Here is a 26,170-nt window from a genome sequence, read left to right as displayed (position 1 = left end):
TGAAGTAAAAGAAAAAGGGGGACAACGAGGAGAAAAAGAAAGGGAGGGAGGGGAAAATGTGTTCAAGCCCCATTGCTGGTGTCAGGATGTCACTGTGCACCAATAGCTATAAAAAGAGGCTCTTGGACAGGAAGATTTACTCAAAGAATCACAGCACATGTACAGTGAGCATACAGTAAGTAACCAGCAGTTACTGTTCCCGTGGGCTTTATTTTCTTTCTCTGTAATGTTACATGTAAGTACTGGACAATATTTTATTTTTGAGAAATTGGAATTTAGACTGTTTGCAGACAACTAATCAAAGCCTCCATACTTTCTTATGCAAACTAAATAATCTTAGCAGGCCTGTCAAGATTTTTCAGTATGGCCTGTAAGAACAAATCCCTTCATGACACATCTGTGCTTTGCTTCCTGTTTGGATAAGAAGTCTTTAAAAGTGACCATTTCTGGTTGAGGATCCCAGGGTACTTCACAAAAGTTTAAGTCCCAGTGAGGTTAGTCCACATTAATTAAGCCTTTCAACTCCCCACTGAAATTAAACATCTTTAGTCTTCAGAGAGCGAGGTATGAAGTGACTTGCCCTCGGTCACAAGAAAAGTATATGGCACAGCTGGGAACAGCATCCAAGTCCATTATCTCCTGGTCCATGCTTTAACCATATAATGATAGTTCTCACATTGGACTAGGAGCCACAGGATATATGAAAAATGATAGGAAGGAAATTTTATTGAGCTTCTTTAGAAGATGCCTTCCTCTCAGCTTGGACAAAGAGAATGAAAAAATATTTTGTCTGTTCAGAATGAGTTCTGCTCAGGTAGAAGAATATTTAAATGTTTTCATTCTTTGCTCAGAGGAAACTTTCTGATCAGACATTTCTGTACTGGTCAAATTGCAATCAAAAGAACAACTTTTCTAATTAATTATTCTCTAGCGATATATTAAATTCTATTTATAGCATCTTTTAAAGCATACCAAAACAAGACTCACAATGTTTTCTTTTAGGTTAATTTTCTAATGTTCTTGAAAGAGGATTGCCAGTAACCTACATACTACTTCATGCAAGAAGGAAAGTATGAGGGGAAGAAAGACCTACTTATCTCCTACACATTTATAGTGTATTGATTTAGAGCAAATCAAGTTGAAGATTTGCATGGTCTTGTGTTGTGAAAATTATGGCAGAAAATATATGTATATTAACTGGTGCTAATCTTTGAGTATGGAGTACCATGAATGTTTAGGAATGAGCAGTAGTCAAAGAATAAAAACACTTTACTGTCTAGGAAAGTTCACCACCTTTGTTATGTAGTTAATACACTATCCCATATGTTTTCACCCGGGATACTGGCACTGGCAGTTTTCCAAAATATTAAATTATGCATCAAGGCTATACTTCAGAAATGCCCTGACCTCAACCTTCTCCCAGTTACTTACCAAAAATATCCAGAATTATTCCCACTTAACAAAACAGTAGTGCAAATATGCTTTGTTCTCACCATTTCTGATTTTGGAACCTGCTCATCACCATTCGCCATCACCAATTTTTCCTGTTCCCAGCCCATCTCTTTTTCTTTTCTTCTCCCTTTATACACATCCATAGATCTGCTACACACTTTCCCACTTCCTCATTCCCCTATCCAGGCAGTTGAAAGGCTTTCATTGCAGAGATTGAAAACATACTCCATATTAAATGTAACAGAATAGCATGACCAGCAGGTCCATGTTTCAAACACATTCAGTTCATATCACAGCTGAGAATAAACAGCAGGGGAAGCAACTTGATGGGTTGCTGGAGGCTGTGGCTACCCTTTCTTGTGGAACATGTCTCTGTCACTTGCTAAATAGGTGCACCATCTGGTGGTAATTTTGGACTCCCACTTGTTCTTAAATTTCCAAATAGCAGTGGTGGAGCATATGCCTGTGGTTACAGCTTCTTTTTTTTTTTTTTCTTTGGCAATATCTGCCTGAAAGCCATCAGCTAAGATGACTTTTGCAGGTACTAATGGTGAATGAGTACCAAGAATAGCCAAGAGTTTAAAGGAAGGTCATGTTTTCATTTCTGCTATGTCAGGCAAGCAGGTATGACTTTATAGACCACATTTTCCCCTGAGAAACATATGTGGAGAGGAGGAAAAATTTCACAGACAGACCAAAATTGGACATTAAGGGGCTTGATACTTAATTAGGGAGTCTAAACTCCCAGGATAGTCAACAGAGACCTCCACACAGTCATGCAGTCAAATTAAGATCCAAATCACCCTCTGGAAGTGCTTCTCTCTGTATTCCTTTCCATACAAGGAATACAGGCTGGCTAGGTTCGTATCTTAGACATCTCAACCAAATGCCTGGAGCTATGTGGTATGAAACTGGGCCAAAAGAAAGAAGTGAGGAAGGGACTACCGATTTTTCTGCCTCTGTTGTCTGAAGCCCTTAAGTTCAGCAACAGAGACAGAAACCACCGCTACTTCTCATGTCTTTTCCCTCAGAAACTGCAAGGTTGCATTAACCCTGTCAATAGGACATTGTGTGGACATCTTTTCTGAGCAGGATGGGTGGATGCTGAGTCAGACAGAAAACCAGGTTCCATGTTGTCATGAAGAAATCAGTAAACAAGTAAAAATAAATAATGAACCATGAGTAAACTTCATTCTTTTTAGCAACTTGAACAGAGCTTTCCAGTCTACAGCAATTCATCTTTAACTATTTTCTTCAAAGTCAGTCCATGTCTGTTGAGCTTACATCTAGAGATACAGGTGTCTTCTCCCAGCACACAATTTGGCTTTCTGGGGTTAGAGCAGTTTTCTTAAATATGCCTTAGCTATCCAAGCCCACTTACACCAACATTGGTTAAGTCTTAGGAATCATCTTTCTTTATCAGTCCCAGAAATCTGAGGTTGAGCCTCTGTAGTGGACAGAGTAACAAATTAAAATTTCAACTGCAAGTTTTCACCTAGGATTACTTAAATCATAAAACCAAATTAGATCAAAATTGAAAAAGTATTACGCTTTTAACTATCTGAAAGACCCATCCCCAGCTTGATTTGCATGCTGGCTTTCACTATGACTTTTGTACTCTGCATACCATTTGGGCATGCATTTAAAGTGAAGCACTTTTAAACCCTTTTTTACTTTAATAGGACTTAAAACACAGTGCTTAAAGTTAAGCACATATTGGGTAAACAGAGCAAAACTAAAGTTCTTGGCCAATTTGAAGACTGAGAGAAGAGCTACCTTAGTACCACTGGGCTAGATTCATTTTTTCAAACCTTCAAACAATAGATACTATCTTCTTGCTTGCTTGCTTATGTGCTTTCATTTTAATTCAACTCATACCATTAACAGTAATATTGTACTCCACAGTCAGTAAGAAACGAACTACAGTCATGGGTAATTTAATCCAATGCTAAAATGTCATGCATGATACTAAGGAAGGAAGTTTTGTCAATTAGAAAATAAGATATTTGTCAGTCGTAATATTTTGGACTATGCCAGCCACTTCATTAGAAAAAGAAATTACTCGTGCCTAGAGGCAGGACAGCAAACTGCATGGATCAGCGATCTGAGCATGAATGCAGTAACATTCGCTTGCAAACCAAAATGTACAGATCAACAAACGCTGTGTTTTTTGTAATGTTTGTACATGCCTCTCTGTGCATTTCAAGCTCTTAAATTTAGAAACAAATGGTTTACCAAACAGAATGCATCCCAAGGAACAGGGCAGAAAAGGGAGGGATGCTGCTACACATGTAACTCCGAAGTCTAATGTTATGTTTAGTCTGTACTACTTGATGTAGAGGTTGAGCTAGATGACCAAACCTATCATCTGTAATTCTAGGGAAGAGATTTTGACAACATAGTTAACCGCACTAGTAAAGCTCGGGGAATCTTCAAAGTCATTAGAAGCCTAAGTTATTACAGGATCAGATACCAACAGGTTCAGGTTAGCTGCTGTCCTGCACTGCCTTTTGTTTTACATAAAGAACTTTTCTTGCAGTGGCAAGATTTAGCAGCACCTGTCAGTTTCAAAAGTTTTTCTGTACCTAAAAAATCAAATGTCGCATAGTTGATCTTCATTTAACTAATTAGGCTTTAGCAGAGTCCCTGCTACAAAACTCAGTTCCAATTTGAACTTCTGCTCATACCCAAAAGGCAAGTGCCTTTTTAGCCTTTTTAATGGCTGTAAAATCCTGGCTTCGGTGAAAGCAAAATCAAAAATTTTACTGACTGTAAAAGGACTAGAATTTGGCCTCTGTGATTTTGGGCTAGGTCCAGAACCAGATTTTATTTAATTTTAAATATTATTCACCTTCCTTTTTAAGTGTGCGTTACATTGAAGGTCACTAACCAATAGGGCTGGGAGGCTGGAACTAATTCAGTCGGCATACTAAGGATCATTTGTAGCCAGCAATTTTATTACAGAAAGACATGAAAAAAATGACGTTAAAGGAACATTAATGTTCCAAGCAAGGCACTTAGAAGTAAGGAAATGACATACTTAATGTTGCTGTGCAAATTTAGCACTGTTGTGTCCAAATTGTTGTACTACATTTAATTAAATAATAAACTATAATTTGCATACTATCTTTTCCATAGGACCTCTGATTCACTCATCCCAAGGCAGACCAGTAACATGGAAAATTTTATCCTGAGCAGCTAAAATCAAAGTTAAAAGCAACAGAAAATGAGGATTTTGTTCTGGTCAGTGCTGAGCATGATATGATTAGAGTTACAGGTTGTTACAGACTCTGCCTGTAAGGTCACATTGCACATAACAGTATCCTTTGCTACTACAGCTAATTATAGATTTATTAGGACAATCACAGAATGCCAAAAACCACGAGTACCTACCCACCTCCAAAAAAAAAAAAAAAAAAAAGGTTATTTAAAGGAGCTATTCCATTTAAGAAAAAAGTGGTCCATTTAGTTTTGGACCATTGAAACAAAGTATTAAACTGCTTTCCCACATCAACTTGTTGTTTTCTGAGAACACAATGGCCCTTTTGTAAACTGAGGTTTAATGTCACAGGAAGGCAGTGTGATTTGCCTTGCTCTGTGATTTCTCTTACCAAACTGCAAGGTATGTCACAGAGCCATATAACTTCAGATGCATATGGAAGCAGGTGAGACCAAAGCTCATGAGATGCAGAGACTTGAGCCTCCCTAGTTACAGGTCCCTGCATCGATTTACATCAATGCGCATTAATCCTTAATTAGTTTGAAAGGCAGTGCATTAGTAAACCAAAATGAAGTTGTTCAGAGTCAGGCATTTTAGTTTGAAAGTGTCTGAAGAAAAATATGTATTCAAAGAAAACTTCATTTTTATATGACAAATGAAATAGAAGTTTAAGGAGTTAGCACTCCTCTCAGAATGGGAATTCCAGATTTCATTCAGTTCAGCATCTACCATTTCTCATCCAGCTGCAAGCCACACAGAGTTCATGAAGTAATTGTATTAACATATTAGTGCTGCGTTTAGAATAAGGATGTCTGCATTTTAAAAGCAACTGTTCTGCCAAAGAGGTAAATATTTAAATGGCAATGATAATATTTTAATCTAAGAGAACTTGTACTTTTCTTCAAACTTATGATCCTTGACAAAAAAGAAAGAAAGAAACAAACAACAACAACAACAACATAATTGAGCTACACTGCACTACACAGTTATACCTTACAAAAAGGTGATTATCTATATCACAGATTACATATGCTAGACAAGTTTCTTTTATAGGGAGACAAAGAAAAAGAGGTAGAAATGATTAAATTAATGTAGAAAAATGACATTGTTTCTAGTAAAGTCAAACAAAATATATTACTGTCAATTAATAATTTACAAAGGGCGCTGTCCATTCACATTTATCTTTTCACCTATGACTTGCAGTCTGTTTTGAAAACATTAATTAAGGCTTGCTGGGTGATTATGGGGCTCTGACATCTGAAGAAATATTTAAAGCACAGCAAAATTATTATCCACATATTTTTGAATAGATTCACTAAGATGGGGATTCTCCATCCTCTCAAAATAGGATGTTTGTTTAATACAACAGTACTTCCTTAGAACAGAAATACTTTTTTATTTTTCTAAAACCTTCAGATGACAGAATCCTACTAAAATTAGGAAAAGTCTCAACCTATCACTCTCACAAAAGGTCTCCTCAGCTAGAATAATATCAATTCTTAGCACAGAAGTTGTTTCATAAGTTTTTACCAACCCTTCCCAACATCAGCTGCTGCCAGCTGGGAGGTTTATTTTCTTATTCTGGTTTGGGTTACTGTCTTGCTTTGTTTCTTGTGATAGCAAGAAGCTTATCCACCCTTCTACAGTCACAAAGTACAAACTGTTTGAATCTTTTCTTCAATTTCCTTCAAAGTCAGTGATGCAAACTAAAATAGCCATCTCACTTTACCTTGTAGCCACTAGATTTTCACAGCTTTTTTTCTACTCTTTAGGTCACCATCAGAATGAATTGCCCTGTAAAAACTGTCCTCATAAGGCAGCTTGCATACCTTTTTTTTGGTTACCTTATTGCCTACAGGATAACTAATATAGGTATGAGGGACATTAAGTGGATTAACCCAATTTTGTTCTAACATGGACTTTCTATCTTTGTTCTATCTCTGATATAACTGAAATCTTTCTGCAATATATATCTAATAAGATAGTACAAATATACTGGATATTCTTCAAGTTAAGAACATTTTTGTTTCTCCTTCCAGCAAAAACATGCCAGTTGTGAAAAGAAATACACTGTTTGTTTGAGCTATTTAATATAAGGCTTTCAAAGGGTATTTGCACTAAGATAAATCTTTCCAGCAAAATGAGCATTCTGAGGAGGTCCTCAGAGCTTGTATTTTCTTCTCTTTACCGCTGGCTCTGCCTGTCTGCCTGACAGTTACTCAGCCAGTATAGGTGGCAGTTCACTGTGCATGTCTTGTTTTATTTTTTATTTTTATTTTTGAATTCAGCCTAATAATGGGAAATCTCTTTCTTTAAATAACCGAGGATTATGCATCTTGTAATATACCTCTGTGCTTCTATTAAAAACTATTCTTGCATAAACCATGGTTCATTAAATTTGCCATGGCATTTATAGCATGTACTCATTTAACTAAATCACACAAGAAAATGCAATGCCTCCACATGACATTTTGTGAAATGGACATCAGCAGTCATTCCAAGGTAGCCATGTGAGCAGCAAGGACCCAATTTGTATTGGTCTTAGGCAGTCTTCTCTAAGTCTCGCACACAGTCTTGGCTGATTGAACACATTGTGCGTACCTATCTCCTGACATCCCAGATAACCTGCTGCACTATGAGTTGGAAGCTGCTGCCATCCCCCAAGAAGCCACTTCTACATTGAAATGTCTTTTATCATATCCTAGCACCAATGCAGACATCCAGTTCAAATTACAAACAAGTTTCTTTCTGATCAGTTGCTTGAATGCTAAAAAGACTTTGTTATCTGGAACCATGCTATATGACAACAACAGAAAAAAAAAAAAAAAAAAAGATTTTTTTCCACATTATATCCAAAGGCCACTGTGCAATTGTGGTTGACAATAACTGACAAATGCCTAAACCAATCATAGCACCTACTGCTATGACAAAGATAATTACTGCCTTTCTGTTGGTGAAGTGTATACCCTTCTCTGTATCACATTTAAAATAATCTAATTCCAACTCATTTTCCCCCTCTAAATTGTTTCCAGCTGCACGACTCCTTTCTTTTCCCCATATTATTTTTATTGGATATAACACAATTCTGTAAAGATAGATTTTCCCATAATAAATACACAGATGTTTGAATAATAAACATACAGTCAACCTGATACACGAATATTACTAAGCATTAACTAACAACATATATTGATTAAAAATTGGAAAATGAGAACATAAAGTAATTGAAAGAAAAAAGATGGCAACAGGAAAGAAAGGGAAATAAAGAGATAGAAGTGTACTTACTTTAGGCAAACTATCTGGATTCATTTATGGTTCCCTTTATTGATTTGCTGATAGCATTAAAACACATGTATGGTTGTAAAGCATGTCTAAGAATGCCGCCTGTCTTCATGTATTGGAAATTTTCTGCTCATACTGCAAGTCAAGCTTTCCAAGTTGGCCAACTCATACCATACTAGACACTACTGTACTAGATCAATGTATCTCCCTGGATGTGATTTTCCATTTTTGGAGAGTAATGAGCCTCTCTACTCCTCCCATTTTTGGTAGGAAGTTTTTATGAACATTTGGCATCTCGGTCAAACCACCATCGTAGCCCAGAATAAAAATGACTGGATTCATATGTGAATCCAAGTTTAATTAAGCCTATATATGGCCTGAACCAAGAATAATTTACTGACATCCCTCATTATGCATGATAAAATGCCAACCAATTCTCCACAACGTCATCACTTACAAATCTTTCATGCCCAATTCCCATGTTCTTTTATGCCTGCAGCTAAAATAGCAGGATTCAACGTGGATTTAGTTACATATTTCCAGTGTAAATATATAAAGAATCACATTTTTATGAGTATCTTTCTTCTGGAAGGTGCTTCACTCCATTTCTTCACTTTCTGTTTGAAATTATGCTGTCTTCCTAGCATTTTATGTGTGCATATATACAAGTGAAAGCGTGTATATAACCTTGACAATCGACTTTATTTTCTGACTGTTTCTCAAAATAACCTGTAAGGTCTTCTTCACCTGTGAGTTAACAAAATCCATGCACATATTTCAGTAGTCTTTAAAAATGCAGTTTTCTCTTCCATCCCTCTCCCTTTCTGCCTGGAGGGTGGAATAAGAGTTGGGTAAATGCACGGTGACTGGAAATTTCTTAAGATATTGGTCTTTTCCTAAATCTCTCACAGCAATCAAAGCTTAACCTCACTTCAGAAGCATCTTTTCAACATACCAGAAATCCACAGATCCACACAAAAGGTCAGAAATTAAAAAAAAAAAAAAAAACTTCTGAACTCCCTTGTTTTTTGCCAATTTGTTGCTTCTTCCCTGTAAAATGTTCAGATCAATTATTAAGTTTTTCCATATAACCCATATCTAAAGTTATCTTTGAGACATTCTGATGAGTGTGAAAGACAGCCAGATGAATACTACTAATTCATGACAATTTTCTATATCATGAGTCTGACAAAGGGATCTTCTACAGATTATTTTGATATCTTTATATCTTTACAGCTATACATTTCTAAGACTTTTGTCTGCTGTACCTCATTTTTGCCCTGGATTTAACACTATAAGAGCAGTCTGTTTATAAGCACTTCAGTTTGGAGAATTTCAGTGGAAAAGGTCAATACTCAAATAATTAGCCAGAACAATCTACTTTCAAAGAACCATGGTAGGTTTCAATTCTGATATTGATTCTAACTCCCTACTTCAGAGGCTGCACTGGATACTTATTTGCTTAGAGTTTTTTGCTTCCAATTGCTATTAATAATCTATAACTTTTAGAGGTACCTACATGATAGATTGTTTAAACCATCATTTGGGGCAATTAAGACCAATCCACTCTTTTGCATTAATAGCTTGGTAGGACCAGAGGCTATACATTTCCAAATCAGGGCCCTTGCCTTCAAAAAGTTAGAAGGACAATAAATTTTCCACAATGATTATCGGATGTATAATACCAATTTATGTATCATTAACCAATTAATTTGTGAATCCATTTGTTAAAGAGGTAAACTTATGGCTTCTGACAAGGGGAATGAATAGAGACTGCAAAAGATGACTTTATGTGAGAAGCTGGTGTGAAAACTAAGGATGAGTGCAGGAAGATGACAATTATGAGTACGTGCAGGGACAGGATGAGTAAAGTAAGTGTAGTAGTGATATTTTTCTTTGGAGTTAGCACGACTGGGAAAGTTCCCAGCTATAAATATATATATATATATAAAAAGACAATTAAAAAAAAAAAAAGCTATACACATGGCTTGCCTAATGCATTCCATGCCACATCCTTTGTTCATGCTACTAATTTGGATCTCCTTACCACTTTTTATCTCTGGTTGCTATAAATCTTTCACACAAATATGAATGCCCCACATATAACATGGTTGCTATAGTTGTTATTCTAACCTCCGAATGAATTATTTGCATTGTTTTTAATATTGAACCCTGTGTATTACATAGGTGGTGATACAGGACCCATTCACTGAAGTAAGTCTTTGAAAAAATAGCTCAGCATCAATCCAACATAGCTAGCTTATTGAGGATGAAAGGAATAATGTCTGTCTTTTTTTTTGTCTTAATCCTTCCTTCAGTCTGTTCAAGACAGAACCAAATGTCTGGTTTAGTGTTTCTGTATGTGTCAGATACAGATGTGTTTTGTTACACATGTGAATATTTATGTTTACAAGTCTTTTGTACCTTTTAAGTATTTTATTTTATTTTAACTTTGTCCTTTTTTTCACTTGTTTTCCTCTCACCAGTGTAATAACACCACTTCCTAAACCTTGTCCTTTCCCTAGATACTGACCACATCATCTCTGGGTGCTACTCCACTAATAAAACAAATAAAGACATGTGGATTATGGGATCCTTTATAGACCTGCATGGAACTCATCTGGCTCAGCTGGCAGGGTTCGTGTAAACCTTCTCCATCCGTTACAGTTTGTGTGGTTTCACACCCAACAAATGTCAAAGCAGAACTCAGCTGCAACTGCCAAGTTTTGTCTGTGTTTGGGTTAAGCCATAAAAGAACCCACCAAATTCCACATCAGTCATTTCAGAGCTGAAAGAAACCACCCAGGTTCGGTGAAGAGGTCAAGAATTTGGTGAACATTTTGGCAAATATGACCTGAACAATGGCTCAAGAAAACCTTGTTTTTTCAAAACTTGTATAGTCTGACCGTCCTGATAGCTGGTCCATCCTGATACCAAACAATTTCTGTTCCCTATGGCTCTTATTTCAGAAAGAAAGCACAACCACGACTTGTTGTCTTCTTTAAGCGTTTTCACTGTGCTCACTTGCACAATTTCTGTCAGTGGTATAGATTGTTAGGTATGAATACAATCATACCTACGCTGATGAGGTGTCACAAGATTCTGAGCTTGAAGAGGAAAGCAGAAGTCATGAAAACATTTTCAAGTGAAAGTTTAGCAGTGACACTGACTCGGGTACAACACTACCAAGTGTCTCTTTCCAAGGACATAGATGATCTCACAGATGTTAAGAGGACTTACTTGTCTAAGGTTCAGAGCATGCCTGCAGGCTTTAGCAGGTCAAGACAAAGGAGCATAAAGAAGTACAACAGTAGTCTGCTTGGCATCTATATATTTTCTAGTAGCAACATCATTTTGGATATCATCTTATGACAAACAAGTCTAAGACCAACCAAGGAAGACTAGACCTGTGCTTCTAATAGTCAATACAGGTGACTAGATGGCTTTCTGATTCATTTAAAGATGAAGGCAAATGTTAAGTGTTCGTTTATTTCCTGTATATGGTGTCTCGAGGATGTTTAATGCCTTCCACTTCCTTTTAAGAAACAAAGGTTAGGTGTGATGTATTTTCTAAGAGGAATTAGAAATCTCTTCAGTCAAATGTGGGAAGAGACACTGAAAATCAAATTTCTCACTACCATCTTTTCAGCATTAATTCTACCGAAAATTTTTCTAAAGTTCAAGAAATTCAGACTTTTCTTTAGCCATTAGTTTGGCTTTCTAGGCCTTTTCACTTCTGTGGTTTTGTGTGGAGTAATGCCAGAGTATGATAAATTCTCTGCTAGTATAAGTCAGTTCTCCTGACATCAATGTACTTATTCAGTTACAATTCTTTATAACTAGTCCACTGTGCACTGAAAAAGCCCAGACCTCAATCAGACTCTCAGTCTTGCATGTGCTTTGAAAAAATATTCAGTTTCGTCATTGACTTAAGCGCACCTGAGCTTTTGGCATTCATTGCACAAGTATGTTGGGGGAAAAAAAAAGTGCCTTGATCTCTATTAACAACCAAAGCACCATGTAAGTTGCCTCCTCTTTGCACAGATGGGAATAATTGTTATGCTATTTTTTCACACAGTTTTAAAGATATCTTGTGTCTGACTACATTCAATTGTGTTACAAAACTCACCTGAACTATTGAATTCAAGAAAGAGATGTCACCCAGAGAAGAATGTGACACAAGAACATGCTACAACCACACAGAGAAGCTGGATGATTTCATTCTGAGCACCCCTGTGAGAGCCACACACCACAAAATGTTATCCCAACATTGAGCACCATAAGCATGGGGTATGGTAAGTGGACAGCCCTTGGGGGAGAGAGGAAAGGACAAGAATAGGGTTAGGATACTGAGCTAGTTGATGAGGAAAATAATGATCTCAGTGCTGGAAAATAAATTTGCATAATCCTCCCTATGAAATAATAGCAGACATACGGTAAATGGAAAGTGATCACTTAACTTCTGCCAGCTAATGGTTTGTCAGGCCAAGATCCGGTATTATTTTCTTCGAATAGGTTTCCTGCCTCAAATCAATTGCAGTATTTTCTTTAAAATATGACAGCAACATTAAAATGGATATGTATTGCTATTTTTTTATTGGAAGGCCAGTGTCGTATGTGCTACACTTCCATCAGTTAATTGGGACTCTCCTTTTACTTAAGCTCTTGGGAAATCAGTGGAGGTGTTCTTTGGAGCTCATTGTAGTTCCCTTTCGATTGGCCTTAACATGCACCACAGTTATCATGGCAGCCTCTAACAGGATAACAATTGGAAATATTTTTTCAGGGGCTGTGATGACTGTGCCTTAGGATGCCTGTGCAGGGATCTGGGTCATTGCTAGGTATGAAGTTGCACAGATATGAGTGACTTCGTCTAGAGTTCATTAGAGATTTCTTGTCTCTTGCCAATTACCATTTGATGATTGAAAAATACAGACCACAGTTGCTCTGAGAGCATCACTGTTGAACTCCAGCAAGCAAATACCTTAGAGGGAGCTAAACCATTGCAGAAGCACAGTGAGAAAGCTAAAAGACAAATAGCCCCAAAATACCATTTTAGCACTGTATTAGAGACTCCCTTACCTACTCGAAGTTCTTGTCCAAAGACTGTTTTCTCTCCCAGTGCAGAGCAGTTCCACCTCCCATAACGAAACTGGTACTGGCACTCATTGATTCCCATTTGTGCCCCTTCTCCAATCACAATGATGGCATCAGGGCGGCTCTGGCAGATCGCTCGCTGCCGAGGGGCCAAGCCTGGGATTTTGTTGCAGATGATATTAGCTCCTAAAGCCACCACAGATGACAAAGCTCTGAAGAAAAGCAGAAAGACACATTAGAACCAGATTGAGGCTATTAATTGCTTTTGCTGTATGTTGCCATGTGGCAGGCAAGGTGCTAAGTAAATGAGGAAGGTTTGGAAGTTTAGTTCCTATAATTATGTAGACTTATCCCAACTTTTCTGGTCTGGTAAGCGGATTTGGAAATCTTGCAGTAATTCTTGATCTGATTTGTGCCAGAAACTCCACACAAGTGGAACTTTGGCACTTCTGCTTCCAGTCCTACACACTGCCATCAGATGTTTAGATGTGGAAAGTAAGTCATATTTAAAAACAGAAAATAGTGATAACTGGTTGTATGTGAATCTCTGAAGTTAAGGTCTGCTTTGAATGGCCTACACAGATTCAGGCTCAGTGTTTTAATTACTGCAGCCCATCCATCCATCACTCATTTGAAACCATTGAACACAATTTAGAGGATGACTTGACAGTACCAACTTTCTTGCCTGTTATTACACTCTTGTACTGAGTGATTAATGAAAGTTCACCAGCATAACTGAACTTCTAGACCTGGCAAATATCACGGAGCACATATGAGTGATCCTTAATATGGGCTATCCAGACCAGAAACATTTGTATTTCTCATTCTTCAAGTATATTTTCAGCATTATTTATAAAGCTTGCATATAACTTGCACCTGCCATATGTTTTCACTTTAGTGCATTTATTTTTCATTTTTCAGCATCATTACAGGCTCATTTTTCAACATCAGTACAAGCTACATTTTAAGCAGTCATATTTTGAAAAAATAAGACAACGTGGGTACCCATTCAGGGATGCCTCAGGTCACATCTATCAAGTACCAGCAGGGATGCTTCAACTGACTCTGGACAAGCCAGCAAGAGCAAGGAGCTCAGTATAGTTTTGCTAGCAAAACAGTCCTTTCTCAACCCAATGTGTTGGACCCTGAGACAGCTCCACAACTTAGGAGCCTTCAGTCCATTTTCAGAAAACACTCTTCAGCACCCAAGTCAATGAAGCACTTCAGAAAATGTCTTCCAAAAAAACGTAGACCACCAAAAGGGAAGAGCTTGAGGCATACTACCCCATAATGATGTATGTGGTCATTATTTCTGATCCACATCCCTGACTAGTTATATAGACCTTCTGAAGCCTGCAAAAGCCCCTGCTGCATGGGCTAGCTGGTTTTTGTGCTCTGCAGACAACATCCTGCTTCTTGGCAGCTCCAAGGAAGTACCTCTGCAAACTTTTTCCCCTCTTTAGCTTTTCCCAGCCTGGTATTGGATCATACATTTAGTTTCAATTTCCCATCCTGTTAGTTACAGGATACAGAATAAATTCCCCATTCCTTTTCTCTCCATCTTGTATGCTCACTTATGCCTCTGTTCTTAGTGTTGAAAAATTCCCATTGGAAGTGCTCTTTTTGGAAAATGCTGACTAAACAAAATTGAAGCGTTTTGTAGGAACTTACCAACTTCACCTTAAAGGTAACCAGAAAATTACATAGATGTTGCATTTAAACAAAATCAGAGTGTTTCATTTTGCCATTTCAATAAACTACAGTAAAGCCAGAACAAAAAGGGTGAAATGCAGAACTCTTCGCTGGTCAAAATGAAATACAAGTTTTACTGTGGGATGGAAATTCCATGATGATTCACTCTGCCTTTAATAGGTATTTGTGCATCTTTTCCAAAGTTAACAATCCCTGAGAAGTTTCTCAATTGTATTTTTATTTATGGCTTGGGGCTTTATAGATATGGAAAAAAGGTATTGCAAACACAGAACATGCATGCCATGTGGTACTACCTACTAAACAAAAGTAAGAAGAAAATGTAGTTGTAGCTCTGACCACTCACAGTGTATGGGGCATGAGTGCTCAGACCTGTTGCTTTCATTCATGTTTCTCTGAGTACTAAGGAACAAAGCTGGAGCATCTGGAATCTACGACTCCCCAAGATTCAGGCAGGTTTTGACCTGAGATTTTGTTTCTGGCCTCTCTACTTAAACAACTCAATAAAATATTTAAATGACCATGCCTTTAAATCAAAATTTTCTAAGAGATACAATAATGTTTAAAAAAAAAAAAGTGAATGTCATGTAGAGATAATATGATTCTCTGACTTCCACAACGGTTTTAGATAGTAACATAGTACTTAGATAGTAACATGAGAAGGAGACATTTAAAATCATAAGGAAAAGTATCACCTTGATCACTTTAAAATACCAGAATCTTTTCCCAAACCATGCCGGTATTTATTCTGGCTGTTTTCAAAGTTACAGCAAGAGAACTGTATCTTGTTCAGAGTATGTATACATCCAGCCACATGATACCATATAGCATTACACTGTTTATGTTGTATAAAGGGTAGTAGTTGGGTGCCTCTCCAAGTGACAAAGAAAACATCGTAGTTCCAATTATAAGCAAACTAAATTGATAAGTGATGGATCACAGGCAAACTGCAGAAGAGCTTGCAGAGAAGCTTCACTGTACACTGAGGCAGAGGAGAGGGCAAATTGCAAATACAGGTGCACGAGGTTTACAAAAATTAGTAGGTTTTTGACCACTTGCTCTGCAAATTCATTGCTGGGCTCTGGTGTCAAGCTGTGTTCTCTGGGCTTGCATACCACCAGCACCAGAAATAAAAACACCATCCTGGTACTGTCCCCTTCTCCTCCCTGTGGATGGTTTCACCCCTGGAGCTACATGGCTCTCAAATGATGCAGAAGCAGTCTCACCATGTTTACTTGACAGTGCTCTTATAAATCTAGGCGTAACCTGAATGTGCCCAACAGGGGACCTGAAATTGCAGCTTGGTCAATGTCTCTTCTGCCTAAGAGCGGCTGAAAGGCACACAGGTCAGCCACACTGTCAGGAAGCACAGGCAATGGGCCAGCTGAGGAAAATTCCTAATCCTGAAGGAATGTGGTGTTAGGTCCTAGATGTGAACACACACAAGACTTCAAAATTCAAGTTTATGTTCAACATATGTACACAAGACACAGTGTTCTGGTCCACTGGGTACCCAGTGGTCATTGACTAGCTGAGGCTACATGACCAATTAACTGATAAATAATATATATATACATATAAAATGTATAATATAAATATATATTTTACATTAAAATACTGATAAAAGTTATGAGATAACTTTCTGGCATCTCTTTTGGAAAAGAAAGCTTCCCCCACAGCTTTCACTAACAATTATCTCAACTTGAGCAGCAAAAACTTATGACTTTCAAAACAAAGAAAAGTAGGAAAGGTTTGGCTACGGTATCTACCCCATGTATAATTTACAGTTTAGTTGCTTCCTCCATACATATTACTACTGTCTCATAATTAGGTTAAAGAGTGTATTCTATGGTCTCCCATCGTTTTTGGAGCAGGCCTTGGTCAAAGTGGGACAGCTTATTCATCCAGAAAATAAGTATCATCATATCTGCCTCAGAACATATTGTGAGGATATTGATAATTACTGTGTGCTTGAAGAGAGATTTAAGACATTCCTTATTAAAAGGATCAAACTTCAGTTACTGGGGGGGGGGGGGGGGGGGGAGGGGGGAGGGGGTTAAGGAGGAGGAGAGCCTTTGTTTTTTTATTACTACTTCCAGGGACTTCCCCCTCTTTGGCCTGAATTTACCAGCATATTCCCTCAGACTTGTTTAGCCTACTTTAAATTGTTACTATAATTTTAGTGCCAAAAGAAGTGCTGAATCATGAATCTGAGGTTTTGGAAAACTATTTATATTAAAGAAATGCATCCAGCAGCATTTCAAGCTTCCTCTCCACTATTTCTTGTGGCATCCCTCAGTTTGTGCGTCTGTCACACATTCAGGAGGATTGTGCTTTACTCCTGGCCCTTGGCAGGTTGAAGACTACACTTTTTTTACTTGATGGAGAATGTTTTGCTTTATAACTGTCAAAAGACAGATCCACACGCCACATTTTGGCATCTTTTCCCATCTAATATTTCTCTGCGGTGCAAACTCTCATGATTCTTATCACAAGGAAATCCTGAATGCAGGGTTTTGTTAAGATTTCTGCTGCAGTTTGCTATAATTGTAACCATACCACAGTGCAATAGCCTATGCACAATTCAAAGTGTGATGTTGGGCCATCCACATGGGTTATCCAATTGAACAGTGTTAGTGGGATAACATTGCACATCAAAGCAATTAATGGTAGTGGCTGGCATATGAATAGTCATCACTGTTCTCCATCACTAGTCATTAATGCAAGGGAAACACCAGCACTGAAATTGAGCTCTAAACAGAGTAATTTTCAAATAAATTAAAAAAAAAAAAATCTAAATCTGGGCTTGGATAGGACCTTGCAGTTCAAAGTTAACAAGCTAAACCTGAGGAGTGGTGTCTCAGAAGGTTTGGTTTGTCCTGAAATACCAGGTTTATCATTCTTTGAAAAAATGTCTGCACCTGCAGTCAGACTGGATATAAACAAAAACACACAGCAGTAGGAGGAAAATTTCAAAGTATTTTCTAAAATAATGCTTGTTTACCTATGTAAAGACAGATGACAATGAATATTCTCCCTCAAAATGTGTTCCCTGTCATGGTTGTGTCTTCTCTCTGGGACATACACAACTATAACCTTCCTTTTCACAGCATTATAGGGAAAAATGTAAAGATCAGAACCATGAAAATTATTGTATATTGCAAGCAATTCAGCAATTCATTAAAATGATAGGTCTTTGAAAATACTTCAGAAATTAAATATTAATCCCTAAAATCATGTGAGCAATTAACAAGCACATATTGAATGCAATATTGCTTGTCAGAATAAAAATGCACTTTTCATTAACAATTTTTCTAGAGTCTCTATTTTATATTTACAAATGCAAGCATTTGCTTAACTTCAGCACATTAGTCATTTCATTGATATCAAATGTCATTATGTTCTTGCAACTTGATGAATGTCCTGCATAGGAAGGTCATCACCTGAGTTCTATTTTATAGAGGGGCTTAGAATCTTTGCACAAGTGGCAAATACACAAATATAAAATAAAACCTTATAATGGGCAATTGTACAACCACATGAGAAAAAAAATAAATCTAGTTTTTACTGTTGTTAGAAGAATCTGCTTTTTAGCAAAGTGATAAATAGAACTAGCTGTTTATAGATAAATAGGAGTCACTAACCAGAGTTCTCACCAAGCTCCAGTACAGGCACAAACATGCACTGAGATTTCTCCAAAGAGCTTAGAATTTTGTTCCAGCAAATATGGAATGAAAGGCAAAATAGAAAGAGAATTATTAAACTACCAACACATTTCATACAGACAAAGCACTTAACCAAGCTGATTTTAACCTTTTGGTTTGAAATTTGAGTCTGCACTCAAAATTCTTTTCCATCAGTCCTTGCACCCTGTGCATATAACACTTTATTACAGGCCAGGAGTGGCTTCAGAAGCTGTACCATCTCCTTTAACACCCTTGCTCATTTGTATTCCTGCTTGCACAGTGGTGCAGTACACATTTCCCCACAAGCCGCCAAGACAGCCTTGCTGCAAGTCCTTTGAACAGGCGTGCTTAGGGTTACCCTGATGTCAGCCCTGACTGCGCTACTCGATATTCACCTTCACTTGCTGTCGGGCGGGGGATCCTTTTCAGCAAGGAATGAAGGGATTTAGCCACACAAATCCCATTAACAGAAGAGGAGCTGCACGGCTTAAATCTGGGTACACTGTACTGAAAACTTACCCCACTGTGCCTGATAAAAAGCTCCATAATGGGATCTTTGTTAGGAGGAGGCACTGGCACATTTTGCGGTGACACTGTGACATATCTGAAACAGTACACCACTACCGAATAGTTTACTTAATTAAGAATTCCTAAGTAAATATTTTGAGCATGCGTAAGTTGCACGAATTGGCAGAAGCATCGTGGGCTCTGAGTTCCATCTGCATATGTTTATGCTTTCAATTTTGTTTTCCACGGCAGGCCTTAAGAAATCATTGTTCAGTGTATCTGTTATTGAAATGGAAATCAAACAGGACTGTTTGATACTGTCCCATGGTGCACTCATCTCCACTGGAGCTCCAAGCCAAGTTTTTGGACTTGTGGGCCATTGATAGCAACATGGTCATTCATGTTAAAAGAAAGGCAATGACTTCTCTGAGCAGATCACTAAAAAAGAGCCTTCTGGATCATACAGTGTGGTTGGTGGCATGGTCCAGAATGAATGCGGTAAGATAAACAAACCTGAGGGCACAGCTCTCATAAGGGCGGGGTGTGCCTTAGACAAAATGCTTGCTTTAGAGAGGAGTGGGAACAAGGATCCACATTACATCCTTGTACACAACAGTGATGGGGGAAAGCCTATGCAAAGCTTTGGGTTCGTGCCCTCCCCTGGCTTGCTGTACAGAATCATACAAATACCAGTGGTCCTGAGCCTGAATGGAGGATAGCTGGGGAGTGGTACTCACTTAGCTTTCTAATGCAAGATAGCTGAAGCTCAAATTGAAGACCCAGGAGCTACTCCTCATCTAAATAGTGTTATGCCAGGGTAGGAGGGCTGGGCGTGATTAAAGAAAAAAAATGACTCACCTACTACTCACTTGCTTTCGCAGATTCCACTAGTGCTTGGTACAAGCTTTTTGTTAGTTATTTCTGGTCACTCAAGAGCAAGAAAAAGCATAAGCATCTATGAAAGACAAGTATTTCTGGTCTGATATCGCTTGAGATTTATACCCACAATGACATTCCAATCTGACTGGTGCGTGGATGGTCCACTGTAATCATCACTTATTCATCAGTTAGTGAGGCAGCTCTTGATATGTAACAGGATATCCTGAAGACCTGTTACACCTCTAGTTTACTTGTATTCAATTTTTTCAAGACTATTACTCCACTATATATGAGGCTACTTTATGGTGTTTTTTTCAGAAATCTGTGCATTACCCACAGATTTCATTTTCAAGAGCCAGAAGGCCTTATCTAAGTGCAAATATCTTTTCCAAAAGAACTCAAAATTCTGAAAAAGTAATGGGTTTATTTCCCATTAAGTTATGTTTAAAACAGAACAACATAAATATTTGATCGAAATGAGTCCTTTCTGATATGAAGTCCTGATGATGTCTAGGATGTGACAATCTTTAGTGACCACGTACTAATCTAGGAGCCATTCCTCCACATTGATCTTTGTGGGAAAATGTTCACACCAAGAGAAGGCTCATGAAAAACAGAAATGCCTCACGTGTAAATATATCTTCTATCAGATAAATCACACTCCCAAACTGGACATTTGCATAATCTCTTAAAGTAGGCATACCGTATTTGAATGGTAAACGACTGTGTAACAAGCATTTTCATTTTTGGTCTACACTTGCTTTTTTCTAGAGGCATCTTGTCAGATGGAGAAAAACATTTTTGCGTATCTATAAACAATAAAATTAAAATAGGATGTCAAAATACCTGAAGTGTGGGAAACATTGATTCCAGAACAATTTGGGTTTCAAAAAGCATTTTATTTGCTAAAACAGAGTAAGCTGATAGGACTGAGCAAGCTGCAGGCAGGCCACAGTTCTCCTGGCATGTGTGGGGTCATTCGTGAGAGACTATGATATCCCTGCTCTGGTCTTCCCAGTGACGATAGTGGTGGTACACAAGATGTAACTGAACTTATCTGAGTAAGTTTAATGAAAAATGGTTGATATAAAGTGATTTGATTTCATGCCAGATGTAGAAATCACACTGAAATACTTCTTTTTTTGTCTTATGTCTATACAAGCACATTGTTAACAGAACCTACCATTTCAGTCCTGCAAGCATCCACACACCTGTATTACGCCCAGCAAAGTACCAGGCAACATCTACTATCAATAACAAAAATGTCCAATCCTGAATGCCTGCTGAGCATTTGCAGTTGGTATGGATGTCAAATGCTATTATTTGCCTTCCACCCTATTTCTGTTTTCCTTTAGCACAAGAAAGAATCATGCTGATATCTAACAAAGTTGCAGAGTTGTTTGCTGAATAGTGATTCACTACAGAGGAAAAAGATTACCTTGCAGTGTAATTGTGGTGGGATATTGCAGTTTCTCTGTGGGGGAATAGAACTCTGAAATACCAAAATGGCTGGAAGAGATAAGCCACACAATTTATGTGTCTACACTAAAATGTTTCAGTGTTATAGGCAAATCAAAATGTCACACTTCAAGATGTAAAATCCCAAGCTTTCATTATATGCTTTTTTTCATATAGCAAACAAGAATGAATAAATTGTCTCCGTCGCACATGACAAATGCATAGTTATTGAAATTTTCCAAAATTTATCAACTCCAAGCCTTAAATAAGTCTAACTGGAGTGTATGTTTTGGTTTTGTCCAAAGTTCAGCAGACTGCTCTCCCCTGTGAAAAAGTTATAAGAGTAGGAGAAAGATGAAAGCGTTCAGGTGAAGTCCAAAATTTGGCAAGACCATATCCTGTTTAATTTGTGAAATCTGATGATGTGTGTCAGACATGGTGTGGCTCTGAAATCCTCATAGAATGGCTCTGATGCATAGAAACATATATTCCACTTGGCTAGCTCACTCTAAATTGTCATTTAGTTAATAGCAGATATGTGGTTGTGTTTTTTAAATATTGAAGATGGACTGTTGGTGAAATCTATTTTAAAATACAGGCTTTCTTGTATTTACATTTAGCATTTAAGTATATATATATATATATTTTTTTTTTTTGGCTTAGCATGCACAGGACTTCCATGAACATGATACACCAATTGAAAGAGTAAAACATGTAATAATGGATCTACAAGAAAGGAAGATATCTGCTTCCCCAAAAGAAACAATCTAGCTTTAGTGCTATGGTAGTGCAGGTAGGAACTCATTTCTGCTAGCCAATGAGAATAAGCTCTGAGAATTTACTAATGAATCATTCTATCACAATATTTAGTCTTTTATGTTAATTTTAAAACTGTGGCTGTTAAGCATGAACGTGAAAGCATGTATGTGGCTTTTAGCTATAACCGAAAAGCAATTAAAGTAGTCTCAGAGGTCTTTTCAAGTAAGGAAAGTGAAGAGGCCATATTGACCCCATGCAAAACGTGTAATTTGGACTAAATGACCACTGGAGGTTGCTATTTCTGCACTGATATATGACTACAAATCTAGCTGTCTGACTGGTCTTGAATTAACAGCAGAACAGAGAAAATTAAATTCACTTTGTTATTGACATTAAATTTTTGTACGCTGAATACACCAGCATAATTTGACTCAAGATTTCTCTCGTTTTCTTTCCTCACCACTGTTTTCATGGTGGTAAATCTTTGCTACAGCCATGAGATATCAGAATATCAAATTGAAAAACATCTGCAGACAAAATTAAAACCAAAATCCCATATGCTTGCTGCATCTTACTTAAAGCAAGACAGTTGTCTGCCAATGGAGGGATTGAAGATCATAAGGTCTTCTCTCAGCTTTTCTGTTCAACTGATTAACCTCTGAGATGACAGCATGGTCAGGGGAACACAGCATCTCATGCATAGGTGTGCAGCATGTAGGAAGCAATTGTGAGGACTGGGCCTCTTGACAAGAGCCCAACTATACCAGGCAGACCGTTGACTTTTTGACTTATTCCCAATCTGCTCACAAAGCCTTCATCCCTAGACCCACTTTCAACACTTCTCTTTCCCTCAGATTACATTAGTTGGTGTATGCTCTCTTACTGTGAATGCACTTATGTTGTTTCCAGGATGTAGAAAAAAATAGGAAAGAAACATGACATCCCAGAAGCACAAATCATTGATCTCACCAGGTCTGGCATGAAGACATGGCTTTGCCCTTTTTCAGAGCAACAAATTACATCACAGCTCCTCCTTGGAAGTCTCCTTTTAGAATCAAGATATTTTGGCCCCTTTGGGTATTTTTCTATTGATTAAGAGACCCAACATATATTCTGTGGTTGGTACTGTCATGTTGCTACCAGTAACCAAAATACCAAGGCATGTTAGTGGCAGGTTGTCACAACCAGAAAAGAGAGTCCACAGAAAATTACACAGGCACAAACGAATGGAAACAGCAGAGTGGCATCTGTTCATTTATGGATGAGAATTTAGATACAGCTTCCCTCCTGTTTCTGCTGCTGGAGATGCAGGGTTACACAGCTAACCCTCCTCCCAGACCAGGCTAACCCTGCACCATCACCTGGCCATGAGCTCAGCCCCATGCAGACATATCCAGACTGGCTTTAGATGACCTGGCAGAAGTTGCAGCATAACCACCATGCCACAGAGGCCGGCATGAGCTGATTGCCTGGGTACTTGTCTTGCTCCATGGACAGGTTTGGCAACCAAGAGATTTTGCTGCGACTAGACAGGCAGCTTTAAATGACTTCACTCGGCTGGCTGCAACGTAAGCATGCTTCCAAAACACAAGTGCCATAGAAGTCCCTTTTAGCCTGCACAGCTCAGATAAGATCTTGCAGAGCCTTGACTTAAAGAAGGAGAGTGCTGTTGGGACCAGCCCATTAAATGCAAGACATCTACCACTGATTTCAATATTTGCCACACTTCATGCTTGTCATTTTGTTGCATTTATTGCAGTGGGAAATTTGCTATTAAACTGCAAGTCAGTTGAAGTAAATGTACCAGAATATGTCCCTGCATGTAGATTTCAGAGGAAACACCAAATCCCAAAATGAATCTAAGAGGTAGAAGTTTTGCATTAAGGCAGATGCCTAAGAAAAACAGGGTATGGAAATACCGCATTAGGTAGGTTTTGCAAGTTTCTAATAAATACCTGTCTGAAAACAAACAAACAAACAAACAAAAAAGGATTGCAACATATTTTTGAGGAAATATCAAACTGAATTTCTCTTGTAAAAAAAAAAAATAGCCTATTAATGCATTAATTAATCTTGCTTTTTCTCTTTAAAGTCTGTTTGTTGACCTTTATTTTCCAGTGACAAAATTATTTGCAGCCTTCTGCACCATCATAGCTAACTGCATGCAAAACCACTTTTATGGAGGAGGACTGTGCCTTCTACATTGAGCTCTCACTGATAATCACGTAAAAAGAAATTCTGATCCACTGGATCATTTATCCTTAATGTACTGGCATGAGGTTGTGAGGCAGTTTGTGTACAACAGGGCTAAGCAGGGCCCTTGAAAGCCCTTGTAAGCAGGGCTTAGTTGCTAGCACACTGTGAGACTCATCAAACATTTAGATCTATTCCCAAATGTTAGCCATTACTATAAAATGGCTGCAGCCTGAGCACATGAGGGTAAAAAATGGGGGCAACCCCTTAAAAACTGTAGAATATAAAATAGAGAGAGAGATCCTACACATATTTCCTAGCATTCAAAATGTTGTTATATTCAGCATGTGGACTTTCTGTGACCAGAAACATGGTGCTTTATAATCCAAACTGTCAACGCTGCACAGAACAATGTAACACCCAACAGGCTGCCCATGAATTTCTAAGATTCCTTTCAGCTGCTTATTTCAAAATTTTAAGTTTGACTGATGCAAGAGCATTGGGAAAGCACATGGTATCTTTCCTAGGTCCCTGGCTTGTTGCACTTATTCCAGGTGTTCAGAAGGATTAGCAAAAGACATTTTGAGTTGGTTTTCCAGGGGGAGCTTCTAAATTTGGTAGACAGCTGTAAACATTGTGCATCTGTGTTATTATCGCAGTGGCCTGTGTTGGGTGTGTCCCTAGGGACTGGCTTTTTGCAAATCACTATAAGCTTGTGAAAGCAACCAGACGAAGTACTTCTCATTCTAAGATCTCTCAAAAAATCACACATATGCCAGCAGTCACACCTGTGTGTTTTTTATTTATTTATTTATTTATTTTTGCTGTTTATTGAATCCATTTCAGCTTCTTCCTGCCTTCGGAATGAAGATGCTGTTTGGGTCTGCCTTTTTCTACTGCATTTTGCATGTGTTTTTTTTTTTCCTCCAGCTCTCTTTCTAAATCTAATTATTTGAGTCCTTTTATGACCACGCATTCCCGAGTGAACCTATTTAAGGGAGTAAGTGAAAATAATAATTTGGGATTCACAGCTGAGCCAGCAGAGGCTGTGCTACAACAGCTACATAAAAATGCAGCATATGCAATCTGCAGGGTGTACAGGCAGACAGCACAGCACGTGCAGCATTGGTCAGCAAGAGCCTAGGGCAGGCTCAGCAAAGCTGAAAATTCCCTGGGAGGACTGGGCGTGGTGTAACAGCTACCTCTGCACTGCACTCCAGTCTTTGTCTTCGGCCAACCTTGTGCTCTTGGAAGAGTCTTCTCTGCTAACAAATATTTACTCTGTTTTTTTTTCCCAGTGCTGGCACTCTTTTGCTACTGACTTTTTAAAAAACATTTTACCCTGAAGTGCAATGGAAATTGATAGAGTAGTATAACCTTTCTGTCTACATTACATTTAACCATTCTAGAACAGAAATACTTCAACTAGCAATAATACCATAGGCTATATTAAAGTATGTGAAACATTTTTCTAAAATCTCACAAGTTAAATATCATTAAGCCCTATGGAACTTACCCACTAGTCAGAGGGGAGGTTAGTTTAAAAGTGTTGTGATTATAGCCAGGGGAAGTCAAGATGTGCTCTAAGATGTGAAATCTGCAACCTACATTCATAGTTTCTTACAATGGGCATTAAGTTGATGTGACATGCCTTGCCAAAAAAAAAGTGTATGCTTGTCTTTAGGCATATCAGAAGAACCCATGAATCAAAGCATCTGTAAGTGCATGCCAGAGCACTCTGTTGGACTGAGATATTTATGCATGGCAGTGTGCAGAGCTGACCACTGTATGTACACATTAAAAGGCTCCCATTAGGATACTACAGGACCACAAATGCTGGAGACTGAAGGAGCTGAATTCCCTATAGAAAGTTTTGTAAGAAAGTGATGTGGTAATCATTTCTGTCTGAATGGTGGTAGGACAGCAC

General features: G+C 38.1%; 1 protein-coding gene across 2 annotated transcripts in view; it reads right to left on the bottom strand.

Moving 5' to 3' along the window:
• Positions 1-26,170, bottom strand: part of WNT7B (Wnt family member 7B) — a 97,072-nt gene that overhangs the window by 29,307 nt on the left and 41,595 nt on the right. For both annotated transcript variants that reach the window (XM_083800672.1, XM_083800671.1), the window contains exon 2: positions 13,037-13,263. In XM_083800672.1, the coding sequence (XP_083656798.1) occupies positions 13,037-13,263 (227 nt within the window). The remainder of the gene's footprint in view (positions 1-13,036; positions 13,264-26,170) is intronic.

Source organism: Anser anser (assembly GCF_964211835.1).
Source record: "Anser anser genome assembly, chromosome: 1".
NCBI lineage: Eukaryota > Metazoa > Chordata > Aves > Anseriformes > Anatidae > Anser > Anser anser.
Note: the sequence above shows the minus strand (reverse complement) of the source record. Positions and strands in the feature narration are given on the sequence as shown.